The sequence below is a fragment of the Dermochelys coriacea genome, chromosome 18 (genome assembly GCF_009764565.3).
Source record: "Dermochelys coriacea isolate rDerCor1 chromosome 18, rDerCor1.pri.v4, whole genome shotgun sequence".
NCBI classification, from domain to species: Eukaryota; Metazoa; Chordata; order Testudines; family Dermochelyidae; genus Dermochelys; species Dermochelys coriacea.
Genome location: NC_050085.1, coordinates 18,937,543 through 18,960,075, shown reverse-complemented (window position 1 = coordinate 18,960,075; position 22,533 = coordinate 18,937,543). Strand labels below are relative to the sequence as shown.

The 22,533-nt window shown below is 42.9% G+C and overlaps 1 protein-coding gene across 1 annotated transcript in view; it reads left to right on the top strand.

The window, feature by feature from the left end:
- The window catches only part of TTC34 (tetratricopeptide repeat domain 34), a 42,932-nt gene that overhangs the window by 5,896 nt on the left and 14,503 nt on the right, over positions 1-22,533 (top strand). Inside the window, exons 3-5 of the mRNA XM_038376918.2 lie at positions 73-298; positions 4,608-4,800; positions 12,891-13,057. Coding sequence (XP_038232846.1) covers positions 73-298; positions 4,608-4,800; positions 12,891-13,057 — 586 coding nt within the window. The remainder of the gene's footprint in view (positions 1-72; positions 299-4,607; positions 4,801-12,890; positions 13,058-22,533) is intronic.

Below are 22,533 nucleotides of genomic sequence, written 5' to 3'. Positions count from 1 at the left end.
AGCCAGCTGCTCTGCCTGAGCAATAGAGAAGCTCCACCAGAACTATGAGCAGTTCTTCCTTTGTTTATGCAGGGATGCCTTCGGGGTTCACCAGCTGGCTTCTCTCTTGGTGGAGTTGGACCCTGCTGATGAAGCATCTCAGATCCTGTGTGCCGATGCCCTGTACCAGCTGGATCGAGTGGAAGAAGCTCACAGAGTCCTCTTGGTAGCCCTCTCTAGGAATTCCCAGAGGTCTCCCATCCTGGCAAGGCTGGCGCTGCTGCAGCTGAAGAAGGGATTCTTGTACGATGGGACTCAGGTAAAAAGCATCTGGCTGGCAACAAGGGCGAGGCAAAGTCCTGTGGGTGAAATGACTGGGGAGTCCACTGTTCTCATTGGCTGACGTTAGGGTTGCTGTATGTATACACTGAATGGTGTTTGCAAACAATTTGTGCGTCGTGATCTGGGACAAGAATATTGGCAAAGTTCTGGGGCAAACCGGTTGGAAAATGAGTTAGTCTTTCATGAACATTTTCATGAAAAATTAGTCCCTTTTCTTGCTGGAGATTTTCAAATTCAAAACTTGTCAACCCGCTCTAATTCTGGGACGTGCAAAGTTTCAGATGAATTCCCAGGGCATGGTCATTTCCTTGTGGATAATTACAGTGGACCTACTTACACATCCCTTCACCCAGCAGTGTGGAGCCTCTGGCACAAATAGTGCCATGTACATGTGGGATAACATCCTTAATGTGACCAAAAATAATACAATCCTGGTCAAGTGCATCTCACGTCTTAAATTAAAATCGCTGGTGTGCAGCACGACTCCATAGCAGCAGACTCAGGGCTGGAGACATGGTGAAGTTCAGAGCTAAAATTAGATTTAAGTATTCCAGCCACTAACACAACTTTGATGATCCAGACTCAGGCTTGGAAGGAGAAGCTCTTGGATTGTAACACAGGCTGTACAAGGACACAACCAAATGCAGCCCATTCATCACATTTCATTTAATGACACCTTTCAGCAGAACCTTTTAACTAGACAGAGCATGATTGAATGTGCTGCCGTGGTGGTAATATCATTGATGCAATTGGTACTTTTCCCTTAAAAGGGAAGGAAATAGGCTATTGCCTTTCTTCTGAAGCTATCCAGGCTTGCTAATGAGTCTCTGCAACTCTTTCCTGGTGCCTACATGAGGCAACAAGAAGACCTGCAAACTGTTGCCTTATTTTGGAATCTCACAGGCTAGCGGAGCCTCTCCAAAGCAGAGAACATGTCTGTGTTTATGGCCCTGCAAATAAAGCAGTAATCTTATGAAATTTATTCCCTAGTGGATGGGTTAAGAATTACTGTCTGCCACCAGAGAACTAGAGTCTCTGTGGAATCACTCAACTCACAGGTGGAAATCATTGATTGAGAATTGCGGTTTAAATCCTACATTCACCTGAAATCTGAGATATCTAATTCCCTCACCAACCCCACCTAGGAAACCTAATACTTGACGCAACAGGTGAAAAGCTACCAGGAAGGCGAGTGACTAAGAAGTTGGGGTACAATGAACTCCATTTCTAGCTCTGACCCTGCCCTGGTTGCTACTTACTAAGAGAACCAGAGGTTCCTTCCCCAATCTGGTTTTAGGTAACGGCTTGTCTTAAAGAGCACCCAAGTTCCAAGGTCAGTTGATATTCAGAATCTTCTTCTCAGCACTCACAGACTGCTTATCATGTTCATTGCATACACACAGCTCCCACTGAAACCAAGTTTGGAAACTCTAGGAAGACGTGTTTTGCCACAGTAAAACCACATCCACCCTTTGTAACTTCCTAACAATGTGGGGCATCCCAGTGGAGAGCATCAGTGGCACATATACGTATGGAGGAGGAACTCAGTAACCATGATCTGATACACAGTGGTAGCAGTGGCACTGAATCTACCAGCTACAGCAAAGCTCTAGGAATCAGGACACGTCGTATTCATGGACACAAACTCGCTGCATGAACTTTAACAAGTTCTTTAACTTCCACATTTCATTTGATACAAAAGTGATAATAATTAATAAGACTTGCCTACTTTAGAAGGGAGCTCCTGGGTCAGAAAGTGCATCTTCCTGCAGATCTAGGTGGAGCCTAGCATATTCCAGGTGCCACTAAAATATAAATAGAGTAAGAAAAATATTAAGCTTAATATATTATCACTGGCAGAAGTGTTTTGGGGTCCTTGGATAAAACAGACAAACACTTGTGGGCGTAGGGAGGTTGCTTGTTAAATTGGAAGGGATTCAAGAATTTTTATTTCGGCTAAGCAGATGTAACTGCCAAGATTAAACGGTTAAATGACCGGAGTTTGCCAGCAGAGGACACTGTTGCATTTTAAAACTATGTAATAAATCCTCCCGATGAAAGGAGAAAAGTATTCCACCAAACCAAAGGTGTTATTTTTTCCTGTGGAGTATAAAACTTCTGTAGCTATGTGCTAAGAATGTGAGGGCTCTGAGTGAGTGATACCACTCATCAGAGTTCACATATAGTCCTTGGAAAGTCTGACTTTGAACAAACTTTTTAATGTACTTGTTATTTGGAGTCACAATTTTTTTTCCCTTTTGGATATGCACAAAAACAGAGGTTGAAAATCCATTGCTTTACTCTTTGGCCAGGACATGTTACCCAAAGGGGCATATTCCATGATGGAATCACACTTGAACTCTGAGACTGATGGCATAAAACTTCTTGTAGACATTTTTCTTTCCTTTCCAATTTTCCAAGTCTTGCAAGCTTTGATAGCCACCAGGAACACTGAGAAAACCCTGAAGATCAGCGTCTGAAAGAGAGCAGCAGATTTCCCACACTGCCACCTGCCCCATAATGTGGCAGCTCACATGCCTGCAGTAGTCAGCCCGCACTTGTTTTGCACCAAGTGTCAATCACTGCAAAAGTGTATAGGGTAGGTGCAATCCTCAAGTGGTGAGATTTGACATCTGCTTTACACCTGCCCAGCTGCATGTATATGGCAGTGAAGAATTGAGCCTAGTGTCAGCTTTTTCTCATCAGAATTGGTACCTAAGGGGTGGGTGGGAGGGAGCATCTGAAATCATTTTGGCTTCAGTGCCTCTGTATTCTATTTGCACCATGTTTTTATATGCAAAAATTCTTATCCAAGTTGTGAACTTGCCTTTCTGGTGCAACAGAAAGCACCTTTTCTAAAAGGAGGTAATAAAGATAACCTGACCTTTACACAGCAACCGTCCATCCCATGCAAATGAAATGAAGTTCATGTCACCCGCCACTAAAACGCATTCACCCGTGGTGAAGTGTAACAGAAAAATCACATTCTGCTATGGTAAGTTCTCTGTGCACTTTCAACCAGGTACTGTATTGACTGTCCAAAAAGTAGCTGTGCTCTGAGTTGGAATTTAGCCAGCACATTGTTCTTCTTGTGAATACAGTAAATGGGATCTTTAATGATTGGTTTGTGTATTATCATCCAAAAAATAGCAGCACAGTGGCCTTCAGCACCGTAGGGGACATTAGAGGGAAAAGTTCCTCTATTGTGATATTTGAACCTACACATTTACCCTAATTGTCAGTTCAGCTGTAAAAAGCACTAACCAGGGGTGGTTCTTTGATGACTTTTCATGAACTCCTTGATTTTTGTTTTTATGGCCCAGAACTGAGATTCTTCCCCCAGTCTCTCCACCAGACCTAATCTCTTTGGGGGCCATTACGGTACCATTCAGCTCTCTTTGAATTTTATGAAATATTTCACAATTCTTTTCCCTTTTCTTTACCTTCTCTAATAAGAACCAACCCAACCTTTCTCCCCAAATTCAAAACAAACCTACTCCAAAGCTGGGAATTTTAGATAACATTTTTCCTGCCTTTATTTCAAAATGTGTGCTGTTTCTATGTTTCATGGTCCCATCCAGAGCCAGGGAGAATAGCGCTAACATACTGTTGCATTTGAATGCCCAAATATTGCATTGCCAAACTGGTTATTTCCTCGTGATGTGGCGTCTACATTGAGATTGGAGATCCTTCTAAATGATAGGCTCTCATTTAATGTTTGTCAACCTTTCCAGGTTGACAGTCTCTTATTGAAAGTCAAACATTTTCATGACCCGCCCCACTTTGCATTTATTATAAAGGGGAAAGTAAAAAGTTTATTAACAATAGCAATGCAAAGCCCATCAAATTTATTGTTGTGTGTGTTTCAAGAGATTGACAAGGGAATATTTGACCTTGAAGGGTAAAGGTTGGCAGGGGAGCAAGGGGGAAAGGCCCCCTGTGTGGATGTGAAAGGGGTGAAGTTACAGGAGTTGTACTATTAGTATTTGACCTCACACACTTTGAAGGTTTGGGCTGCATTGAAGTTATTTGGAAAATTTTATTTTTCTTGCTTTAGAATTGGAATAAAAATGTTGACACTTTCTGACTCCTACCCCACCCCTCACTGCTGTTCATCACCATCCCTGGGGATCATGTTGAGAAATACTGCTCTAGTTCAACGCCAAGCTGTTAGACTCAGGAGTGTTTTCCTATGTCTATGCCCACAGTTCAGCTGCCTCTGATCCTTTCCGATTTCCATCTATGTCAATTTAACCCTCCTCCCCTTTTTCTCTATCCTTGTTAAGTTGCTAAAGAAAGTGATCCAAATCGGAGACACTTCCTGCCTCCTGCTGATCATGGATATTTTCAAAGATGAAGACCGAAAGCTGATGCAAACTCACTGCCACTCCAGGGCTATGACCATCCTGAAGAATAAGCAGGGAGATACTTACATCAAAGAAGCTATTGCCAACCTTTCCTTTGCTATCATTGCATCAGGTAGGCTTATGAGAGGTTTACTTCTGTGGGAACTAGGCCAGTGAGTGGGCAGACTTCCATCCTCATTCATTATTTCTGCTTCCCTCTAAATATGATGATAAAATGCAAACAAAATCTTTACAGGGGGAGGGTGTAAGTGTCTCAGGAGAAGGGGTCTGTATGCCATGATCATTCTCCTCTAACTGGCTATGAAGTGGCCCAGAGAGACAATGACCAAAGTCCTTAACATACAACAACTACTTTGTGGTATGTGTGAAATGAGTTAGTTGGACTCCATTTAGTTCCCAGAGGTTTAAGTTAGATATTAGGGTAGTAAAGCTCTGGAATAGACTTCCAAAGGAGGTTGTGGAGGTTTTTAAGAACAGGCTGAACAAACTCCTATCCGGGATGGTTTAGGTTTACCTGGTCCTGCCTCAGCACAGGGGGCTGGAATTGATAACCTCTTGAAATGCCCTACATTTCTGTGATTCTGTGAGAAGTCATGCTGGTCATCCTGGCCATCTGGAAATTCCCCTGCAGAACGCAGCCACGGCTAGAAGCAGGGAGGCATCTTCCTTTAGTGGAGAGGGCAGCACACTAAGACTCAGGAGATCTGGTTTCTGTTCTCAGCTCTGCTGCTGACCTCTTGCGTGATCTTGGGTAAGTTACTTCACCTCTCTTTCCCCTCCCACTTCTTGTCTCCGTCTACTGCTAGCTCTATAAGCTGACAGTTTCTCTGTGTCCTTGTGCAGCACCCAGCACAATGGGGGCCTCTAGACACTACTAAAATAAGTAATGAATAATTCAAGGAGAGATTAAAATGGCTGGGACTGTTCAGTTTAGAAAAGAGATGATCAAGGGGAGGATATGACAGAGGTCTATAAAATCATGACAGGTGTGGAGAAAGTGAATAAAGAAGTGTCAGTTACCCTGTCACATAACACAAGAATCAGGGGTCATCCAATGAAATTAATAGGCAGCAGGTTTTAACCAAACATAAGGAAGTACTTCTTCACTCAACGCACAGTCAACCTGTGGAACTCATTGCCAGGGGATGTTGTGAAGGCCAAAAGTATAACTGGTTTTAAAAAAGAATGAGATAAGTTCATGGAGAATAGGTCCATCAATGGCTATTAGCCAAGTTGGTCAAGGACGCAACCTCGTGCTGTGGGAGTCCCTGAACTTCTGATCGCCAGAAGCTGGGACTGGTCGACAGGAGATGGATCACCTGTTCATTCCTTCTGAAGCATTTGGCACCGTCTGCTATCAGAAGCCAGGATAGTGGGCTAGATGGACAATTGCTCTGACTCACTCTGGCTGTTCTCATAAATGACTGTAATGGTGCTTTGGGGCTGTGGTCATCTGTTCACTTTGGCTCATAGAGTAAAATTTTCAAAAGCTTGCCACTGAGAAGCCCAGGTTTCAGGCTCCACTTCTCCAGTGGGATTAGGGACCTATGTCATTTAAGCCCATTTGAAAATTTTACAATGGAGTCCTATTGACCTTGGGTCCTTAGTGTCTAAATCACTTTTGAAACTTCTCCCCAGGATCGCTGCCTTGTTTCACACAGGGTTTGTTTCACATAGATGGCAAGTGGCTTGGATTGGCTTCTGGATTAGTTCCAGTCTGGGCCAGGCTACCTAGCTGGAGAAGTCTCACATCCCATTTTCAATCTGCTCAGCCATTTAATGCCCTGAAACTCCCATGTTAGTACTGTTGACGGGATATGTTCTGTTTCCTCTGTGTTAACCTATGGTAAATATTGTAAATGCCACCCAAATCCTGCTTACCCACTGCTGAGCTTCCCTGCTCCAAAGAGTTTGTGGGTGTTTCAGATGCATTCCTTGCTAAAAGGTTACACACCTGGCGGTAGGCAGGGTGAAATAGTATCTCAGCTTTCCCCAAAGAGAGGGGCTGAGCTAATTTGAAAATGTCTCTGGAACATTCTAAGCAGAACTGTATTCTTATGGAAATCTGACTTTTATTCAGAGCAAATGTTATGACAATAGCATCTAGAAGAAGAGAGATCATGAAAAGAAAAGGAAAACTGCTAATTGCCTTGAGGTAGCTCAGTTCCACAGCCCGTGCATTCTGGCTTATCAGCTTCCCACTTGTTGGTGCAGATGCTTGTTAAGAAGTGGACATGGTCTTTTATTGGCGCGGATCATTACAGCCCCACAAATATTAATAATATTTGGTGTGGAAGTTTGGAGCATAACTTGAGGGTGAAAGCCTTGTAACTGAAAATGTGGATCCTCTGGCATATCTTTCCAGGCAGCTGGGCAAAAGGCTGCGCTCACTGACCTCCCAATGAAAAAAAATGTACAATGGATCCAATATGGGGACACCACTGTCATTGATCACAACCCTTAGTACATGAAGATGCTTATCGAGATTGCTTTGAAAGGAAGGAGGTGTGTGAATGAATGAGAGATTCATGCTCTGCAGCCTTCAGATGAATATATTGTACATTTCATAGCCAAATGATTGATTCTTTTGCGATCAGAGCAAAGGGAATCCTAATATCACACATTCACATGTCTTGACCTATGGCATTATATGGCAAAACAGTGAGACAGACCCATCTGAGTTATTATCCAAACCAGAGTCATGTACATTTTCTGATTCCATCCCATCTGCTCCAGCCAATTCCTTTCAGGGCTAATTGGTTCTGCTTCTGCCTCCCAGCATCCCCTCTCATCCAGGGGATTATTTCTCCCAGTGTCCTGCCACTTGTAGGTTATATCTACTAAACCTTCAGAGGTGTCCTTCTAACTAGCTGGGGCCTGGCCATACTGGCTAAGTTGCCATATCATGTCCCTTTGGAGCTACATTAGGTAGTGTGTCTCCCTTTGCTATGCAATAGAAAGGAATGCTGCTCTTTGCTATGGTATAATAGAGAGGTGCTTTCAAGCCATCCCCTCTTTGTTTGGTTGCAAACACCAACAGCACCTCTGATTTCCTTGGCTGCAGTACCACACTGTTTCCTCTGACAGGTCCAGGTCCAGTTCCCACCAATGAGTGAAGGAGGAGAGGGGACCATTATAACTTCTTAGAGAGAAGCTTTCCAGGTTTCCTGGGAAACTCAACCCAAACTGCCTGATCAAAACAATTTCATGACAAACAGCAGAAACCAAACAAACCAAACAAACTGTGGGATTTCTCTTAACTGCGTGCAGACATTTTCAAGGACAAAGATGCAGAAAAAGAATGCTGAGCAATCCCTCTTCTGAGGGAACCTCAAATAACCTAAGAGGGTTTGGTAAATAAATAAGTACAGCCACAAAAAAGCAGTTGTAACCCTTGTGAGCCTGCTGCATTGCTCTGAAAAACAGGTCTTGTAGTTGTCGATTTGGCAAACGTTGACTAAAACAGCGGCCATCAAATGAAATAACATGAAATGGAAACTGACAAACAACCCACCATAATGAGGGCCAACGGAATGCAAAGATGGAAGTTCAACAAAGCAAGTGTTGGAAAAACTCTAAGCCTAGACAAACTGAGAGCCAGTATCTCTGCTGGGTGAATGACAACACCACTGCTGGTTTCATTAGTACCAGAAGAAACTTTGGTTCTATTCTCTTCTATATAGGTTCTTACACTGCCCTCAGCATCATGATATCTGAACACTTTCTAGTGGCATATTAAGCAATGGGATTATTGTCTGTTCTGAGTCTCTTGGGTGGTCATTTCTGTCAAGCAAAAACATTTTAACCCTTTTAATCTCCCCTACCTTTAAAATTGCAAGCAATAAAAATTAAACAGAGAAAAGAAAGTATCTAAGAGATCCATGTGTTTAATGTATGGGGAAGGTAGTGTGATCCATTAGACAGGGCCCAAGCCTGGAACCCAGGAGACCTGCATTCTGCTTCCAGGGCTGCCCTGTGTGTATGGCCTTAGGCAAGTTACTGAGGACCTGATCTCAGGCTCAGTGATGTCAACGTGAGTCTTTCCCTAAGGCTGTTTTCTAGAGGATCTACTAACTCTGAGTGGTTCAGTTCCAGGTGCCCAGCTTCGGAGATCTTGGGCCTGGCTTTCAGAACTTCCACTGAATGCACCTCTCTCCTCACAGTTACATTTTCAAATGTGGCTGCTGACTTTGGTGCCCCAATTTTTCAGAGACTCTGGGTATCAAATGAGCCAACAAAAAACAGGAGCCACATCTGAAAATTTCATACATAGCTAATTACAAGCTCCTCCCCGAAATCCCTTCAGGAGACCCATGTCTGCTGGGACACCTGCTGATAATCAGAAAGCAATGACAGCTAGCTGGGGAGATCCACTATATATTGATTCGTTTATTTTATCTGGGGCCAGCAACCTGTGCACATTACTGATCTATGTAACTGCATGTTCTTACTGGTGTTACCCTCCGCCTTCCTTCTCCATCTTTGTCACAATGTGCTTTTTGTCTTTGTAAACTCTTTAGAGAAGGGACTGCATTTGTGCATCATCCAGCACACTGGGGCCCCTCTTTCTGACTGGGAACGTAGAGCACTGCTGCAATCAAAGTATTAGACTATAACATGAATTGCAGCTACACATCCGCTTTAAGCAAAGCAGCTGCTATCTATTTTCATAAATCACCGTTAGAGACACCTTTTCCCATATCATCTTAGTCACTTTCAGAAATTGATTATCTTCAGCATACAGCATGCTGAAATTATTCTCCCAAGACTAATTGGCAAAGCATTTCATGTGGGAAGGCTCATCTGAGAAGTAAAATATTCTTTTGTTTATATAGTGCAATCCCATTTTATTCATCAGGAGTCTTTAGCTGGCTCTGGCTTTTTGACAGGACGTTTCAAACACTGACATGTTATGATAATGGCAGGTAGACGGAGAACATTGGACTTGGATGATTTAGTAAATATTTTCCATCTCGGTCCCCATCCTCAGCTGCTCTTTTAAATGAATTGTAGTAGCATTCAATATGCTATGTGATGACAGCATCAACAAAAACAAAACAGTGATTCCTGTGTTCTATGCCAGCTCAGCCACTGACTTGATGGTTTTGTTTGAGCTGGTTTTGTATGAGCATCATCTATTGTTGTTTAAAGCTGAATTAGAACAAAAATACTTTGCATGTTGCTTTTTCATTCAAGGATCGCAAAATACTTTGCAAAGCAGGTAAAGTTGTTTTTTGGGTGAAGAGAGAAATCAGTAATTTGTCCATATTTACCAATTCAGGGCCCAGTCCTGTAATTGGATCCACACAGACACAAGGATCAGCTTGCACTGATCTAACTAAAATTGAATGCTTCTGACTTTAAATAAAACTTGTCCTGCAGCACTCCATATGTATCTCCACTAGGTGGTAGTAAATCATCCTCTATCCTTATGGAAAACTTTGGTGAAAGCTTATTTTCCCCATGTACATGTTTTAAAAACAAAGTAAATTTTTTAAAAAGCTAAAACATTCTTATTATTTTTTGAATTCCTTTAGAATATGATCAACAGTGTCTTTGTTTTGTTTTACTGAGTAAAATATAATTGTTGGTTAAATATCACTGAGTTCCAAGAGGCAGATGCTGTAAATGTTTTAAGCGAAAGCATTGAAGCTGTGCAATTTTTCATTTCCTTTATTACTGAATGGGTGAAATAAATCCTAATGTTAATGGCTAAGTTTATTGCAGCTATCACTATGAGTCTGCATAGGGCAAGATCCCTTTGGACATAGCTGCTGGGTATCTGGGTGCCTCACCCAAGCATTCATTAATTTTCACAATGGTGAGAGAGGGATCCTCACCCCCCATGTTACAGTTAAGGAGCTGGGGCACACCTATTCCTCCGAAGGTCAGACAGCCGTTCTCTGGGTAATGCACACCTTGGCTGCTTGTTGATTTCAACTACTGTATTTAACTGGAGTTCTGCCTCAGACTCTATATTCTTCTTTTTCTCATTGCCTGATGTGCAAAGCCTGGTTTCTCCAACTCTGCTGGGGATTGAGAATTCCATTGATGTATGAATCCTGGCCAAGGCATTGAGTAGGGGAGTGCAAGAAACATGCTGTTAGTAAAAGTACTGTCGGGAAAGCAGCTTTGGTTAACAGCTGAGACAATCAGAGCTTGGGTGAGGGGCTGCAGGGAAATAGCTCTGGAGATTCCACGGCGGTGTGTTATTATCATGATGTAACATAGGGATATGAACCTTGCCACCATCTCTAGCGGGGTGGAACGGCTGTGAACACTTTTGTTTACCTCAGCTAGAAGGGAGGTTATACTCACATCCCCAACTGAGTCTCGATTCTCTGCCTGCATCCTTGCTGCTTCCAGGGGGTAGTAATTTATGGCTGGCCTATACCACCTCTCTGTGCCAGCCAGCTCTGCCCATTTCCGACCCATCCCAGCCACTCCCCTTCTATCTACTGCCCTAGGTACAGGTAGCTTCCGCAAGTAAGGGAACTTCTAACCCACGTCACTGATATGTAAGTCCAAGTCACAATCTAGCCCACACTATTGATAGGTTTCAGAGTAGCAGCCGTGTTAGTCTGTATTCGCAAAAAGAAAAGGAGTACCGGTGGCACCTTAGAGACTAACAAATTTATTAGAGCATAAGCTTTCGTGAGCTACAGCTCACTTCATCGGATGCATTTGGTGGAAAAAAAAAACCACCAAATGCATCCGATGAAGTGAGCTGTAGCTCACGAAAGCTTATGCTCTAATAAATTTGTTAGTCTCTAAGGTGCCACCGGTACTCCTTTTCTTTTTACACTATTGATAGTGGCTTTTCATCCTCAGTGACAAGGACCATTTCCATATGGAAGGTTGGAGAGACTGAAAATGCAAATAGCCCAGCTCACAAGAGACGTGATTGCTTTTCCGTGTAACTGGCTGCATCATGTGTTATCTGTGTGCAGCAGGGATGGCAGGGGTGCAGCGAACAGCTGATTCAAAATGCTGCAGCTGACAGAAACTAAACAGCTGTGTCTCTCCATGCTGGGGCAGTTCCTGCCCCAGATGTTTTCAAGGTTTCAAGTCCCCTGCAGTTATTGTAACTGTAGCAAGTTCAGCAATATGGGAGGGAGATCAGGAATAAGTCCATTGGGGAGGAATCATTTTAGAAATTTCACTTGTGAAGTTACCATTTTCCTTCCTTCATTTTTCAGACATATCAGGTTGTTGGGGTGGGGGATTATCAAAACAAATTATACTATTCAAATAGGCATTAAGAACCAATTATGCTTTCAGAGGAGACATCCAAGAGACCTTGGACAGTTACTTGATAAAAACTCCAAAGAGCAACAATCATTGGGAAAGTGAAGAATAAAGTCTCAGTTTCCTAAGGGGCAGTCTCTGCTCACTTGGAGCCATCCTATTGAGTCCATGGTATTAGTCGCAGAGTCAGACGCCACTCAGCATAAGGAGGGCAGAACTAGACTTAGCAACATGATAAGGTGCAAGGAAATACAGGATGCAAATACTGATTGCAGCATCAGTATGTGACAGTTGAGTGCAAATTAACCCCTGCATGTGAGTCTGAACATTGGAGCCATAATGTTGCTGGGCTTCATGTACAAAATAATCGCTTTAGTGCCCCTCACAGATTTAGTCTTTAAGGATGAAAGTCACCTCTGTGCGGGGAGCCAGCACAACCCTATGCACCACTTAAGTCCCATTTAATTCCCCTAGTGCAGATGAAAGGCCCTGTTGAACCACTAAACACTCTGCTAAGAGCTGGATACTGGTCTCACTGAATCAAACAGCAAAATTCCTATTGAGTTCAGTGTGAAATAGGATTAGATCCTGAGGACTTGAAAGGAGTGTTTAGGTTCTTGTGCACCAGGGTGAATTTTGCATTTTTTGGATAGGTTTCTTCATCACCATTCTGCTTAAATATTTTCCCCCAGCTTTCCAACCACTGGGGACCGAGCCCCAACTCAGTCTCCTGCTATTCTACCCTAGCCTCAGAGGTGAGTAGCTGACAAGCATTATGTCCTGCTACACAAGAGTGCAAAAGGTCCACATACCACCTAAGTCCTCTAAATAGGGCTTTTGTGGAGCAGAGCACGCTGTCTGGGGTGTGATTTCACCCACAGTTCCAGTTTGAGACATATACTAGAAGTCTGTAGCATCCTTTCTGTTTGATTTGCACATTTCTCTCTTGACCAGGTGGCTATGCTGAAGAGTCCCTTCTCACCAGGGCCCGATGTTATGGACACCTTGGCCAGAGGAAAACCGCGATTTTTGATTTTAATGCCATCCTGAAGGAGGACCCTAGAAATGTACAGGCCCTGAGCGGAAGAGGATTCATTTACCTTGCCCTGAACCAGCAGAAGGTATTGTTGCTGTGTTGGATTCATGTCACGTGTTGCCCAGTAAATATAAAATATTTACAAGAACTATCTCAGGCTCCATGTGTCTGACCATGCCCCCACTGAAATCAATGGGAAATCTGCCATCGAATTCAAGTGGGGTGAAGGTTGGGCCCTATATACATTGATGTGTGGGCCTAAATCTGTGTATATATTACACCAGTGGCTCTCAATCTTTCCAGACTACTGTACCCCTTTCAGGAGTCTGATTTGTCTTGCTACCCCCAAGTTATATCTCACTTAAAACCTACTTGCTTACAAAATCAGACATAAAAATACAAAAGTTTCACAGCCACACTGTTACTGAAAAATTACTTACTTTCTAATTTTTACCATATTAGAAAATAAATCATTGGAATATAAATATTGTACTTACATTTTAGTGTACAGTATATAGAACCGTATAAACAAGTCATTGTCTGTATGAAATTTTAGTTTGTACTGACCTTGCTGGTGCTTTTTATGTAGTCTGTTGTAACACTAGGCAAACATCTAAATGAGTGGCTGTACCCCCTGGAAGACCTCTGCATACCCCCAAGGGTGCACATACTCCTAGGTGAGAATCACTGTATTACTCAATGTCCTGGATGGGTTGTTAGCAATGGGGCTTGAAGGAAGAGGCAGATACATTAGCACAAAAATCATAGCAGGCTCATTCACCTCTATATGTGGCCCAGTGTCTATAGGGGGCCAGAGCATCGCCATACTGTGTATGTGTGGGCTTCAGTTAGCACAGCCAAGAAACTGAATTATTATTTTAAGATCTAAAAATGTATTGTAAATGGTAAAATATGTGGGCTCTGCTGCATGCAAAAGGCCTGATCCGATGTGGCTCACGGTACTTCTGTAGATTTGTTGCCCCAATCATTCACTGCCTAGGCTCCAAAGCAGAAACATGCCGCTCTCAGGCAGTATGTGATGCAAGATCAAAGCCATGGCTCAAAGTGGTATTCTGCTCTTCCTGTGTGCACGTCTATCCCTCCCCCTCTATTAAGAACTCAATTGCCTGTGTCTAGAGGAGAGGAAGGAGAACCTGTAGTCACATCCTCATTTGCGTCACTACCATGCAATCATATGCAAGGCTACAAAAAAGCTCCTCTTACATTTGCTGCTACATTGTCTGTTCCAGTGCAAAAAGAGGATAGCAGCACTTGATGCCAAACCATAATATGTCTAACACTGCTGCATCCACACAGCACATCCACATATGATTTCTGGTAGGTCACGCTTCAAAAATTGCAGGGCTTCATTCATTATCCTCAAGTTAAGTGGCACGTCAGACTTTTGTATGGTGATCAGATGCCCCGATTTTATAGGGACAGTCCTGATTTTTGGGTCTTTTTCTTATATAGGCTCCTATTACCCCACAACCCCCTGTCCCTATTTTTCACATTTGCTGTCTGGTCACCCTGGATTTTGCCTGCGTCATCTGCCTCTTGCAGGGCCAGTATTATTATTAATAATAATAATAATAATAACACCCGGCTGTTATATAGCACTTTCCATCAGTAGATCTCAAAGCACCATTGAACTTAACAATATTGGAGGTACTGGGCCAGGTCCTTGGCTTTTGTAAACTGGCACAACTCCATTGAATTCATTGGAGCTATGTCAATTTACACCTATTGAGCCAAATTCTGCACTCATTTACTCCTCTGTAAATCCAGAGTAATTCCATTGGCCTGAGTGGCTTAACTCTGGATTTGTACCAGAGGAACAGAACAGAAACTGTTTCATGACAGCAACTCCTTCTCAATTATGTGCTTAGAACTATAAGGTCTAAATGTGTTTTCCTGCTTCCACCAGGAATATTTTTCTCTGTCTATTTATCCAATTATTTTGGCATCCACAGAGCCCTTCTCCCTCACTCTCTGCAATGAAGGAGTTGCCTCATTTTCTTCCAGCATTTTATCATGTTTTTATTGGCTGGTGGAATGCTGTGACTGCTTTTCCAGTGCACAGACTCTCACAGCCAGGGAAGCACTTTATCAAGAATGTTATTATACCTGAGCAACGCTCTGCACTCTGATCTGAGTCTCAAACCCTGTCAGGATGTTGGTAGATCACTCCTTTAGACATCCAGCCAAAAGAAGTGGTTAGCATGGTATAGGGCACATCCTGGGTTTTGGGAATGGAAAGCGATTATTTGTATAGGATAGGGCATTGAGAAGCCTTTTTTTCTACCAATTCCACACATCAGCGTAATCATGCCAGGTTCAGACCCCACGTAAGGTTCATTCAAGTGCCAGTTTAAGGAGTGGAGTGGTTCTCACAGACATTGTGCTGACCCTCTGCACAAGGTGAGCTTTGCTCAGTGCGGGCATTCGGTTGTGCTAAGCATGCGCTCTTGTGCTGCTTCCTTCATGCTGAGTATGGTGTCGTTCTCACACAACTGTCCCACAAAGTCCTTCCTGTAGGTTGCAGAATGAAATGCCAGAGAGGAAACTCAGAGACGTGATAGAACATCCATAGAGCATCTCTCACTGATGAAACAGCAACTCTCTCTGCCGGTGAAAAACTTGCAGAACTTCTAGCCATGTTCTGCCATGTATGTAGTCAAACAAAGCGCAGGCTTTATGTCAAGTTTTGTGCTTAGCTGAATAGTGCCAGACTGAGTGTGCTAGACACTAAAATCCTTGATTTGCCACAGGTCAGCATTGGCCTAGACAGCATCCATGTAAGCCCCCTACATATTGCCTAACCAGTGTTCCTTAGCCTTCAGTTGCGAAAAACCACTTCTTGTGGTGCAAAGATAGCTCTGGCTCCATGGCCTATTCAATTCTTGGCCCTGAAGGGAGCCAGCTATGATATGGACACCTGTTCACTAGGGAATGGACCAAGATCCTTCCTCCACATGGGTAAATACTCAGTTCATCTAAACCCCTCTGACGGGTCTGACTAGAGCTGAGCAAGGTATTGGTAATGAAGTATTGAGGGTGTAGTCCAAAGCCCATGGGAGTCTTTCCTTTGATTTCAGTAGGCTTTAAATGGGATCCTTAATGAATTCCCTCCCAGGAAAATTTGGATCTGGGGTCTTGGTTTGACTCCATCAATGTTTTCTATAGAATGCTTCACAACACCCTAGTGAGGACCTTGCTTAGACTGTAAACTCTTGCAGATAGTGATTGTCTTTTTGTACCACGCTTAGCATGATAGAGTCCTGGTTTATGATTGGGGTCCCTAGGTAATCCTGCAATTCTAATAATAACAATAATAATTAGGCAAGTATTAGTATTAACATATTTTTTCTCAAAAAGAAAAGGAGTACTTGTGGCACCTTAGAGACTAACAAATTTATTAGAGCATAAGCTTTCGTGAGCTACAGCTCACTTCATCGGATGCATGAAGTGAGCTGTAGCTCACGAAAGCTTATGCTCTAATAAATTTGTTAGTCTCTAAGGTGCCACAAGTACTCCTTTTCTTTTTGTGAATACAGACTAACACGGCTGCTACTCTGAAACCTGCCATATTTTTTCTGAATCTCTAAAACGAAGCACAGAGAGGCTAAGTGACTTGCCCCAGGTCATATCTAGAGCTGAGCCAATGTCTGGCTATTCGGATGGAATTTGGCAATTTCAGATTCAGGGGTACATTTGTAAATTTGCTCACCTCCAGTAGCTGTATAAGTTATATGAATGTCTCCATCAAAGACATTCCAACTCAGGGGTTGGAGTATTCAAAATTCAGCAGGCAACATATGCGTGAGAGGTAAAAAGTAAATATGCTTGCCCCTCCCCACTATATTTAGTAGTATCTAGCATTTGTATAGTGCCTTAGGAGTGGCATTTTTCCAAAAAGCACTCAGCCTTGGCCTAACTCTGCTCCCACTGAGGTCAATGGGAGTTGACTTCAGTGGGAGTGGAGTTTGATCAATGATAAATGCTTTTGAAACTCCACCTGCAATGTCTGAAGCACGGTACAGATGTTGACTAATTCACCTAAAGTGGCGCAGCAAGTCAATGGGAGAGCTGGAAATAGAACCCAGATTTCCTGACTCTTTTGTGATTTCTCTGTTGTCTGCTTCTAATCTTTAACAATTCTCCTTTTTGTAATCATGTTGCCTTTCTGCAAATAAGTAACCAACACCCTAGTCATGGGTATTGTGCAGCAGAACCACCTGTCTGACTTCAGAGCAAAATCTTGTAAAAGGTGAAAAAATGATATAAGGCCCCCTGAAAATGATCCACAGTGTTCATGTTTATTTTGGCTTGGACAGCAGTTATCAATCCATGCGAAAACCTTTCCCAAGTGTATGAACATCAGGAACATTGCATGCACATTCATTAGAAGCAGGTTTAATATCCTTTGACTTTGCAAACAAGTTGTAACCAGAAGCAGCGAAGCCTAGATGGTTTACATTGCAGAGATGTGATTTCTCCTGACAATCTTAAAATCCCTTTTTAGCCAATAGCCCCTGTGTTATTAAAACAAGACGCTGGCCTAAGCTGATCTAGTGACCCTCCTTCTGCCACATTTCATATGCTCAGAGATGTTTGTGTTTTCACAGAGTTGAGAACTAACATACCAAACATTCTTAACACTTACGAGCAGGCTGCAATGTCTCATTTTAAGTACAAGTGGCATTTGTGTCCAAACACTGATTTTTAGGCCAGGTATTTCACCCAATAAATCACCTTCCAAAATATAGAACAGAAAAGGCCACCATCTTGGTGCAGAGTGTCCCTGTCAGCATGTTACCCATTAGTGGTACAAATAGCTGTATGGCATCTACCGGCACTGATTTTCAGATACTGTACTGTGATCCAGGGAGCTATTGCTTGGAGGAGATGGTTACTCCAGGAATGATGTTAAAAAGATGACAACAAAGGGTAAGGTCCCTGCGGGGAGGATGTCTAGGTTTGAGGAGATCCATGTAAATCTGTGGCTGGGTAGTTCCACACTGGTTGATATCAGTACTATTAGCTCTGCATAATATTTGAAAGGGTTTTTGTTTGTTTGTTTGTTTTTTAATTCTGAAGAACTGGAGCAATAATTACAGTGGAATTTGCTTTAGTAATTTCTTTTGGTGGGGTGAACTCACCCCTATGCCGAGGGTGTGAGAACAAGGGCACTGCACCACTTATGTCTCCTTTTTTCAGTCCTATTCTGAGGACTGATGCTGGATTTACGTGACCTTGTGCCACCCCTCTTCATCTATACTAATCATTCAGCTATTTTGGTCAGATACGACTTTCCAAAACTTAGCTCCCATTTCTGATGTCCTGTCCCTTTAAATGTTTGAGCACCTCCCTTCTCCCCCGAGTGTACAGCCTCATTTTTGTGTTGGTGTCAGTTTTGCAGCAGACATGCCAAACCCGCGGAAAAAACACAGAAATTGGGCTTGTTTTTGGCTTAATTGGCTTGTGAGTTGCTTGTTGGCTAGTAGCTTGTTGCTTGTTGCTTCTTCTTTTTTTAATTGGCCCCAGCAAGCAGGGGCAAGGGGGGCAAGTGGGGGCAAGGGGTAAGCAGGGGCAAGGGGGGGGAGAGAGTCAGGGGTGCACTGCAGGCCCACCACAGTCCTTGACTGCATGTCAGGGGGTCTAGTCACATAGAGTGTTGGGGTTCTTAGGGATTGGCTTGTTTTGACCTTGTTTTGAAATGGCATTAGCTTGATTTTTGGCTTATTGTGAAAGTTGGGGTGCTAATTTTTTGCATGAAAGTTGGCAACTGTGTTTTGAAGTCAGAACAATAAAGGAGGACAGTGGGCAGTTGTGTTTCTCTTAGCTCTCTTTGTGTCTGTGTCGGTCTCCTTCCCTGCTTGGTCCAGCTATAACAGCATTGATGCAAATTTTCCTTGAAGGGAATATGCTCAGGCAAGACACCATGCCCATACGTTGAGCAAGTGCCAGCTATTGGAGACAAATTGCTAACAAAATGCAATATATCTCTGTGATTCAATTTACGGAAAATCCATTCACTGTGTTTTGGGAGACATCTGCACTTCTTTTCTGAGTATTAACAATGAAAGATATGAGTTCAAGATACAAATTATTACAGCCTGGACCCATAGCAGTATTTCAACTGTCCAAGGGAACTCCACCATTATGATGTGGTTAAGGACGTTACAGGAAGCCCAGGAGATGGGATTCATTATAGGATCAGGGCCACTTCCTGGAAAAATGGAAGCTGATCAGTGTCTTATGCAGAGACGCTAATAGAATGAGATGAGGAGGTGCTTGAAGCTGCATGATCTATGGTTTGTTCATTAAACTGATGGGAGTAAACAAGTAAAAAACAGATACTTGGACCAACATCATAGACTTTCATATAGACAGACCCTCCTGCTTTTTATCCAAAGCATTCAGATCAAGTCAAGAACTGTCTCTTTGATTTGTTTTGTTTTTCCCCATTGGAAGAAAGATGCTCATTTGTAATAACTGGCCCTTCTTCCAGATGAATATTTTAAAAATATTGTCACTGTTGATGGCTTGTGACTATACCTTTTTCAGTCTTACTCAAAAATTTCAATAAAATGTAAGTGGTTTTTTTGAATAAAGTGCCAACCGGAATGTTTTGTTTAAAAAAAAAAGTCAATGAAAATAATTTAATAGATTACACATTCTCTTGTAAGCTTGCAGACCAAAAATTGCACCACCCTCAGAGTGCCAGAACTAGAAAGTGAAACTGACTAGAATCTTATAAACAAATATGAAACTGAGTCATCTTAATTTAATTGTGCAACAGGAATGAAATGCAAATAGGAACTAAACAGACTTGCAGCCCTTAAATGAATATTTACTGACTCTTTATGAAGCTTATTTCTTGTGATTTATATTCAGAAGCATCCTTCTAGGCTGAGAAGTTAATAGAACTAGGCACATCAGTAAGTTCTGTAGAATTGGGTGTTAAACAATGATGTCAGTTAGAATCTGACCACTCTTTTAGGGTTAGTAATCTAAGGGGTTATTAGTGAGAAATTTTAAAGTCATGTCATTAGCATTTTTGTTACAGCTGTGTCCCTTTAACCCCAGGAGTCTGTAGCTATGAAGGGTGAGATTGCACATTTGCTGAACGCTTTGGGCAATGGGCCGTGCACATCTGCAGCACCCCAGCAGGAGATCTGGGAAGTAAACGTGACTCAGTCTCAGCTCCTTCCCTGATGCTCTTTTTCTCGCACAGGGAAATCATTTGCACCACCACTTTACTGGTGCAGCTGACTTCCTCACCACGCCCAGCCAGTTCCATTGCCTGGTACATGGAGGCAAAGGAACTAACATTCCAACTACCTTCATCCTCTCCCCATCTACCTGCTCAGAGACAGTTCCAGGCAGCCCCTCCTTTATCTCCTCATCCCTATGGCCCAGCCATGATATTGTGAGTGCTAGCATGGCTTTCTAGGGAGGCCAATGGGGGAGGTATTTTACTCCCCCTTACTCTCCTGCATGGCTGTGATAGGGCCAGATTATGTCCCAGCCTAAGTTAGAAATTCTATCATGACCCACTCCAGTACCCCTATTAAATAGTAATGAATCTTGGCATTTATAAAGCATTTAATCCCAGGAGCTCAAGGTGTTCTGCAGAGGTTAATTAATCAACCCTCACAATTCCCTTCATGAGGTAGGGCTGTATTTATCATCCCCATTTTACAAATAGGGAAACCAGCTTGCAGAGAAGTTAAGTGATATGCACAAGGGTCACAAAGTAAGTCAGCAGCAGAGTGGGGAAGAGACTCCATGCCAGAACACCTGACTTTCAGTCTCATGCTCAAACCACTAGATCATGCTCCCTTTCCATACTAATTGTAGCTGTACAGAGATAGACATCCAGCAATCTGAATTGCTGTTTGCTTGTTACAGTGAATGTGTTTGTCCATGTAAAAGAAAGCTTGAGGAAAATAATAGAAACCAGCTGCCTAATCTGATCCTTTGCTGGATAAAAGCTCGGACCTGATGCAGCATGTACTGATTTTGTTAAGGACTTGAGACAGAGGAAAGAGAAAAAAATAAAAGATGTCATTAAGATAAGAAAGTTTCAGAAACAAATCCCTGGACTTGCTGTCTAGCTAGCAGTACTGCTTTGAGCTTCATCTGTTCCAATTCTCCATGTGCTGTCTGCTTTCCCCTTCAAGGTCTTTGGAAGGTCTGATTTCAATTTCGGCAAGATGTTTCATTGCCCATTGGGTGGTCATCTCAACTGCTTTTAAAAGCCTGCCATTTCCCAAATGTTCAGAGTATAAAACAGCAAATGGGTATTTTCACTGCACCATTGTAACTCCTTTAAAACCCAATTTGCAAAACACTTGTTTGGACGTTAGGGGGCAGAGGAACAAGTGGATTTCATCTCCAATTTAGGCAAGAAATATTATTACAATTATTAAAGCTAGGAGTGTATATTCTGTGCCAGATAAGGGGAAAAGCCTCACACTTGAGGAGCCCACACTTTAAGGCTCTGAGCCCGCAAGCAGTTTCATAAGAGGGGAACCCTGCAGCCATAGAGAACAGTTTGCCTAGCATTATTTACCTGCTGAGGCCAGTGAAAGCAGATTTAGCATCTGCTTGCAAAGCTTTGCAAAATGATAGGCACCGAGGAAAATTTCAAAGGGTAAAAGTCACTCCTGTGCAGATGCCCTATGCAAGACCTGTGCCCCACTTAATTAATTAATTGAACTGATGTGTAGGTCTTGTGCTAGCCATCCAAGAATGAGTTTCACCCATACTGTATAAGATTCTCCCAGGCTCTGAGTATGAGCCCATATGCCAGATATGAACACACTACACAGAAATTATTCAATAAAATGTGCTAGAGAATGTAGGGCAAGTGGCTAAGCTTGCCAAATGGAACTGCCCTTTCTGCATCGTTCCCAGCCTTCCTACATTAACCACCACAGATAAGGACAGGCACATTTTGTGCAGCAGTGCTTGTAAGTGCAATTGCCATGGAGATCAGGAATCTAGTTAAAGCTGGAGAGTGCACTAGCTCCACTTGTGGCAGGAATAATACCATCATGACAGGCATCACAAGATGGTGCTTACACATGGTCTTCCGAATTCTTTTTCTTAGCATGCGAGCAAATGGTCAGTTTTGGGAAGACATGCTATGTTGCTGTTAGTTTTTAATCAGTCAAGGTTCTGCAGAAGAGGATCTTGGAGAGGGAGCTGGGTCAGCAGCAATTGAGTTTGCTGTCTGCCTCAGACTCTGATCACAGTCAGTTCCTGAGGCAGAAGAAGAGGCAGCAATACTTTGCATTCTTAGAGCCCTTAGCAAACATTAAAGGCATGTCTACATTGAGTTAAAAGACCCGCGGCACTGTCATGGCTGGCCCAGATCAGCTCACTTAGGCTCACGGGGCTTCAGCTGCAGGGCTATAAAATTGTAGATGTTTGGACTTGGGCTGGAGCCCAGGTTCTGAGACCCTGCAAGGGAGGAGGGTCTCAGAGCCCAGGCTCCAGCCTGAGCATCTGCACTGCAATTGGATAGCCCTGTAGCCCGAGCCCCACAAG